This window comes from Neolamprologus multifasciatus, chromosome 18, assembly GCF_963576455.1.
Source record: "Neolamprologus multifasciatus chromosome 18, fNeoMul1.2, whole genome shotgun sequence".
Classification (NCBI taxonomy): domain Eukaryota; kingdom Metazoa; phylum Chordata; class Actinopteri; order Cichliformes; family Cichlidae; genus Neolamprologus; species Neolamprologus multifasciatus.
In genome coordinates, this window is record NC_140456.1 from 369,806 (window position 1) to 377,500 (window position 7,695).

The 7,695-nt window shown below is 44.9% G+C and overlaps 1 protein-coding gene across 5 annotated transcripts in view; it reads left to right on the plus strand.

Annotated features, from left to right (window-relative positions):
* Window positions 1-3,184: 3,184 nt before the first annotated feature.
* The window catches only part of LOC146496862 (uncharacterized), a 5,469-nt gene continuing 958 nt past the window's right edge, over window positions 3,185-7,695 (plus strand). The window contains exons 1-5 of one of the 5 annotated variants that reach the window (XM_085141005.1): window positions 3,185-3,284; window positions 3,419-3,525; window positions 5,333-5,376; window positions 6,610-6,777; window positions 7,554-7,648. In XM_085141005.1, coding sequence (XP_084997131.1) covers window positions 3,459-3,525; window positions 5,333-5,376; window positions 6,610-6,777; window positions 7,554-7,648 — 374 coding nt within the window. In that variant the 5' untranslated portion in view covers window positions 3,185-3,284; window positions 3,419-3,458. Of the gene's footprint in view, window positions 3,285-3,418; window positions 5,377-6,544; window positions 6,778-7,553; window positions 7,649-7,695 lie in introns of those variants that run through there. The other 4 variants (XM_085141009.1, XM_085141006.1, XM_085141008.1 and 1 more) reach the window with 4 other exon arrangements.

The window sequence follows — 7,695 nt, forward strand, 5'->3', positions numbered from 1 at the left end:
CCAACTATTTTCACGGTTGTTGTGGTCGTGATAATTTGGTGATGCCACATCGAAAAGGCTCGGATGAGCTTTCCAAAGTTCTACAAGTTGTGCCTCCATCGCTTGAGTCCAGATCACACGCTGCACAGCCGTGCTGCTCCGTCTTTTTCACCGACGTTTACGTGTTTGCACGTGAGCAGTGTGAGCGGCTGCGGTGACACCCTCACGAGCGATTGATGATCGGGAGCTGGTCGTGAGGTGTTAATCGCTTCTCGTTACCCCACGTATACTACGATGGCCTACGATGAAGGCCAAAATCGGGCCGATCACCAAATTGGTCGCACGACTCAAAAATCGGCTCAAAATGGGCCAAAAATCGCACAGTGTGAGCCAGGCATTAGACCAGCAATGTTTGTTCCTCTCAGAGAAAGAAAAAAAGGCTGCAAAAGTGCAGGGAAGAATGGGAAAAGGAAAACACCTGGCTGGAAAAGTGCACGATAACATCTATAAAGCGCACTGCACTGTGTGCCGGCGCACTTTTTCCATAGGCGTGCTTCTAATGGTGGGCACATGAAGAACATGAGGGGCGTGAAAGCTCGGGGAACCCTTAACCAATTTTTGTCTACCAGGCCACGGCAGAACCAGATATGGTAAACACTGGTTTGTTTGTTTTTAAACCCTCTGGTTAAGGTTAAAATGGGCATGTGCAGTGAATATCAGCGCTATGTGGCCAGAAGTGTGATAATATAATTTATTTTGTGTAATAAACAACTGCAAGGATAGATGATTACAACAAATAGATGAGTAATACATAAAAGTAATACATAGATGAATAATGATGATGAGTTATGACGCGTAATCATGGGAACAAGTGGGTTTACAAACGGGAGCAAAAGCTGAAATAATGCCTCTGCTGAAGCCAATTGCACTAAATGCACTAAATGTGCACTGTTACAAGAATATTTTTCTTTCTATTGTTTTCTATTAATTTATATAATTTTAAGTTAAGCAGGACAGAGTTCTTTTAAAGAAAGATTTACTTTTATTATCAAAAGTTAAGCATGACAGGCTTCTGTTTAAGAAAGAGACCTGTTTTATTGTGTTAATGTTGTCATTTTGAGCTAAAAATAAATGGCTAAATGATTTTTGTTTCCCATGTGTTGATATCACAAAGAATACGCATCTACTTAAATCAAATTCAAGTCAAATGGTTAAAAAAAATAATTTCACACACAAAAAAAGAGCTAAAAAATTCACCACACTGGGAAGGGTGAAGACAACTGGGTCGCCCGGCCCTGGCCACGAGGTGTCCCTTATTTATTTCTCAGGGAGTTGGCAACCCTAAGCTGGCGGGTCACAGACGTCTCCGAAAACGTCGGAGCTCGTTTGGAAATATATGATATCTTGATAAATCGAGCAGATATTTGAAGTTTACACAGCTACATTCTCGCTTGAAAATAACTTAAAAGTTTATTTTGTGACCCAGAAAGAGTAATATTTAAAAGTTTTTAGCCGCGCTCGTCCGCCAGTGCCGCGTTTGAGTTTTGGACGAAATGCATTCTGGGATATTTAGCTGTACCAAGCAGTGTTGCCAACTTAGCGACTTTGTCGCTATATTTAGCGAGTTTTCAGACCCCCTAGCGACTTTTTTTCTTAAAAAAGTTGCTAAAAAAAGACGTGAAAGCGCATATCGCTTTTACTCTCAACAAGCAGCGGGTGCTGTAACGCAGTCAGTTCTTCTTTTACTCTTATGCTGTTTTGTGGATCACAAGGTTTAAAACTACTTATAAACACACACACACAGAGTAACTCCACCAGAGTGCCTATTTCGGGTCACTTTTGCCGGTCCAAGCCCGGGTAAAGGAGCAGGGTTGGAATTGTGACGTTAAAAAAACAATAATTGCTAAAATAAATTTAATTTGTAGTTCTAAATAAATTCTAAATGCATTTAGGATGTTTTTTACTCACTTTATGTCTCTTCCACGATGTTATTTCTCTCTCCAACAACGTAGGTTACAATTACATTAGCATGACCAATTATGCAAATTAGGTGATGACGTCATTTAGCGACTTCTAGCGACTTTTAGGACAGCCAATAGCGATTTTCCTTACTGAGGAGTTGGCAACACTGGTACCAAGTCCACACAAGTCACCACCGATGCATGCTCGATAAAACGGGCGGAGCGAGAACACATCCGGGACTTTTTTGCGTTCTCGGCTTGATGCGTACTTCGAATTGGAACAGTACTTGGTCTCCGACTGATGACGTTTTGCGAGTACGCACAAGCACGCATATTGAGAAAGGCCCAGTGAGTCGCTTACGATTCAGCACAGGAAGGGAGGGGGTGAGTAGCTCAAATGTGCTGTTAGCATGTTAGCTGTTAGCATGTTAGCAGAGCGATGCTACTGTGCACCGAGGAGCTATTGTCTTGATGTGAGCTTCTACTCAGGGTTTTTTCTTCCAGTTCAGAGCAGAAATGTTTTTGTTAAGATACTGGATGTTGTGTTTTTCTCCATAGTTTTAATTATAAGCTAGATACATTGCTGCTAACAGCAACAGGGATGAGTCAGTGAGTCAGTTGGGCTGGTGAATCATGATTCATGAGTCAGTAAAGTGATTCTCGATATTGAACGATTCGTTCATGATTCGCACATCACTAGTACACAACCAGAACAAAATTAACATATGCCCGGGGGTGTAATACAAAGAATTACATACACTCAATAATTTGTAATTACTACAAATAGTAATAGTTTTCACAGCCTTTTTGTTAAGTGACCCACGAATCAATTTTATGTAACATAAAACATCATTATAGTAATGTTTAAAATCAGGCTTTTTGTTACTGTATTTGCATTTGTGAAAATTTAGCTAAGATAACTAACAAGTTTATTATAAAGTAAACATCTTTTTTTGCCTTTGAAAGAAACAAAATACAACATTTTCCCGTTTCACAGTAAAGTCTTTGTAGAGATGTCAGCAATGAATCTACTGAAGTCTGATCATCAGTGTACTGACTCCCTCCTCTCTGGGGTTCATCGATCAGCTGGCGTCCTGCGTGGCACACCTGTCAGGTGTAAGATGAAGCTGCTGTTTTGTTCCACTCAAAATGACAAACAGGCAGGGGAGGGGACAAAGGGAGACACCTGGCTAAAGGCTGCCCCACAGGTGTCAGGTGGTTTTCCTCGTCAGTGCAGAGAGAGCGATTGGTGACTGGAAGCAGGCTGCTTCTGTTACCTGTTCCCTTTAGGCCACGCCTCCTGTAGCAGAGCCGCCTCACTCTGGATTTGATTCTGTGAGCAGAGTAAGCCTTCAGAGAAGCAGGTCGCCAGTTCCTCTAACTCATCGTGTCCTGTTATAAATGTGCTGAGCTGTGTGTGTGCGTGTGTGTGTGCGTGTGTGTGCGTGTGTGTGTGCGCGTGAGGATTACTGCTGCAGGTATTTAAACCCACAGCCAGTGTGTGTGTGAGCAGACGCCATGCAGCAGATCTACAGACACGGCAACGAACAGATCGAGGTTTATACCACCGTCTTCTCCCCCCAGGGTGAGTGCAGCACACTTCACCTCTCAGCAGACACACCTTAACACCTCACTTTGTGTCCATGCCGAGTTCAGGTGCTGATGGGCGACGCCCTTTACTTCTCATGAATCTGACCTGAACCGTCGGATCGGGTCAGACGCGCCCGTCACAACGTTCGAAGCTTCTCTGACTGCAGCGACGCCGACGATGAAATTGGTGCGTTTGCTGCTGAAGCTCCAGATGTTACAGTGGGTGGTGTTCAGCAGCTGGAGGGTGATGATCACGCTGCCGCTCCTGAACCCGCAGACACGGATCAGCTGCTTTGAGCCGAGCGCTGTCTGGAGGACGCCACGATCTCCAAACAGACTCCAGCGTCTGAACTCTCGCTGAGTCTTCATCAGAGCATGACGATGATGCGGGCTCTTCATCGCTGTTTTACCCCCACAGTCTCACTCACAGCTGAGCCCTCTACATCGCCTCGCTGGGCGCCAGATGTTGAACAGCTCACGCCGCTGACATCAGACTCTGAGGAAATACTTCAAGTTTCTTAGTTCCACCATTAAAACTTTAAATGACCTGTTTGTAGGAAAAGACCTGAAAATCTTTCGATGCTTTTATGAAGAAAAACGGAGAAACTCAGCAAAGAGCGACTCGTCCGCTCAGGTCCTCTGTGACAGCGACACACGGCGACCTTTGGCCTCGATGATGCGATATCAGATCACCGGCGTCTGCTTCAGGAAACCGAAGCTTCATCATCCCTCCGTGTGGAGCGAGTTGAGCGGGTTTCACAGCGCGGTCGGTCTTTGGGCTCAAATACACCCGTTCATGTGAACCCTGCGTGATAAAGATTACACTGCTGTGAAGTCCTGCCAGGTATCAGCCAATCAGAAGGTCTGAGGACAGCTGCGAGCGCATCAACAGGAAGTTGATCTTCACAGTGAGGAAAAGTTAAACGGCTCTTTCGTGAACCGTGAAGGTCTTAGATATCACCGCTCTACTTCCTGTGATGTGTCTCAGGTGTGTTTGATCCTTGAACCTTCACTTCCTGCTCTAATTCAGCCTGATCCTGTTTCCCGGCGTCTCCAACGCCGCAGCGTTTCCTGGGATCGGACTGACCAGGATGCGTCTCGGACCGCTGAATGGAATAAAGCAGCTGGAAGTGATGCATCTTTACACTTTTATACAAACTAATCTGGTGTAACAGCGGCTTGCTGAGGACGCTCAGTGACAACCGGCCGGTGAACGCCTTCAGCAGCGTTTTAACCACACGCTTCGATCGGGCTCGCTTCAGAGACCCTCGACCTGACACATCTTTAGTTATAAGACTGAACACGAGGAGAGGGTCAGATATCCATGGAAAGGTGTGAAACAGGTAACTGGCAACCTGGTGGATGTTAAAAACATGACATCGGACCTTCGCCGCTTTGGACAGAACAGCGAGGAAGAGAGGCGGCAGAAAATCAGCTGTTCCTTAAATCACACAGATGACATCTTCCAGCGTGTCTCCTTTAATCTGTGTCAGATCTGATCTTATCTAAAGCTCACAGTCTCTTCTTCCTCACAGGAAGCAGAAGTTTCCTCGCTTCATGTTTGTTTGTAAGAATCAAATGTATGTTTTTCTTTTCTGAACTGAAAACGCACCTTCTCGTATGTCAGGCTGACACCATGAATCACTAACATTACCAACTCTAAAGCTTTTTGTGCCCAGAAGCACTGTGCACACAAATATACGACCCACAATGTCAGTAAAACAGGAACACACACACACAGGGGTTTTGTGGGATCTGTACTGATGAGCTGATTGGTTGATGTGACTTCCTGTGTTTGTCAGTCTGCAGGTCGAGGACAAGGACGAGATATGTGGGAGCAGAGAAGGTAAGACCCGACACCTGTCACATGGGAAACATTTCTACAGCTCCAACACTCTTAAAACCTTCATCTGAACACATCATCAAACCTTTATTCTGAAAATCTGAAACTAAGAAACACATCTTATTTTGAAAGGCATGTAAGCAGTTTACCGGTATCACTGAAAAAGATAACAGCAGATCCAGAACCTGGTCAAATTTACAAATGAAAGGAAAGATGAGTCGACTAAAACCTGAGAATGAACTGTGAGGTGTTGATTTCACTGATGTTGGAACAGGAAACGATCCCGTTAACAACTGTTTGGTGTCTCTGCAGTACGTTTGTCTCTGTTTGTTGAGGCTCAGTAAGATTTCTCAGCTTTTCTTCCTGTTTCGTGTTCATGAGACGATGAACGTTTGTTAGTCAGCCTCCCGACTTCTCGGCCTTCTCACGCCCACCAGACAACAGCTGCCAGGTTATTGATCAAAGCCGGTAAAAACACTCCAGTGTGGAGAAGCCAAAACACATCACAGGTGAACGAACCAATGAAAACATGCAGAAGGTCAAATGGGCGGGGCCACCTCAGTGCCCGAGTCCAGCTAATAACCCGTTTGTCTTGATGTCAGCGTTCAGGCTCTGGCTCGGGACCAGAGAGGCTAATCAGAGTTACATCAGCACGACCTCTGACCTCTGTGTATTCACAGCCTGCTGAGCCGATTAAAGACGCACACACGCGTCCTCAGAGTGACATTCATTCATAAAAGCATCGCTTTCGTTCTAAGACGATTTGTTTTAAATAACCCGCACGTTGGTTAAACGCACTAATATAAACATGACATCTGCACGATATTTTTAACATTTAAACTACTTTAAAACTTGCAGAATTTGTCAGTTTAAATTGATGAAAAGCAAGAATTAAACACATCTACATCTTCTTTTATTGGGCATTTATACTTATCTGCAGGATTTATGTTTTTGTGATATAAAACCACCTTTTGAAATACAAAATGCTGACATGTTAACACGTTTTTAATGTTCTGAAACATGAATAAATCAGAAATTAAATCACTGGGACTTTTGAAACCTCTAAACTATGTTTTGATCATTATATTATGGTTTGAAAAGCCGAATGCACCAACAGTTTTCTGAATATTTCTGAGTTTTTCATGAACTTTCTTTAATGTCTTTTATAAAGTGCTATTCAGGTTTGATCCTCTGGGGGGCGATATAGTCATAAGCACTTCTGACTGTAACTGGCAGATGGCGGTGGCGAGGATCGAGTACCGGGGCCGCTGGCCGAAGGAGCTGAACCTGAACCAGGGGGACCTGGTCCAGGTTCTGTTTAAGGAGGATGAGGCGTGGTGGTTCGGGCGGCTGAAGAGCGGGGAGGAGGGTTACTTCCCCGCCGCCTGTGTGGAGCTGCTGCAGGTAACGGCGCTCACCTGGCCGACTGCATTAGAAACTCCACCTCAACCAGTATGAGGTCCTTTACTCTGAAAAGACCTTCCTCTGCTTTAAGGCATGACTGAAGAGCAGCAACATGTTCGACCTTTGAGCAAAAACTAAAGTGAGCGTTGTGCCACGACGCGCAGCCTTGACGTGGCCGGCCTGTTTTCACCTGTAATCCCACTCTGGTACCTGGCAGCAGTAATGGAAACCACAGATTAGTTTTAAACAGGCTTCTGAGGGATTAAAGGCTCGTGGACGCTCCAGGTACACCTGTAAAAATACCTGTGCAGTTCCAACATTCATTTATCTACTGATGCAAAAACCGTCATTTAGTTCAGAATAAAGAAGGTCTGAGTTCTCCTGGTTTCCTCCGTGCTGACAGGTGGAGGTTTGTAAAGGTGTTACAGGTGACCTGTCCAGGTGGAGCTTACCTGTAGCTCTGTGACAGATGGGCTTGATAAGCTGCCAATAATTCATTAAAGGCGTTACGATATACTACCTCACCTTTGAGCTGAATTTAGGGCGCTGCAACCCATCTGCTCACCTGTGGTCACCTGTCTGCTCACCTGTGGTCACCTGTCTGCTCACCTGTGTCACATCTTCACCAGATTTAAAGGTGTCAGGTGTTGAAATGACTTTAACCCTGAATAGCAAACATTGGTTTTAACCTCTCGCTTCTGTTTGTAACCTGAAACAAACTCAGAAGCTGATTGGCTCACAGCCAGCAGTGATGTAATCCTGTGTTTGTTTCACAGGGTGGAGCGTCTTCCATAGCCACGCCCACACTGCTGAGGAGAGGCTCAGTACCAGCAGTTGTATTGACCGCAGGCGCCCCCTGTGGCTGCACGAGGTAACTACAAAAACAGGTTTTACAGCAACAAAACTTTATTTAAACAC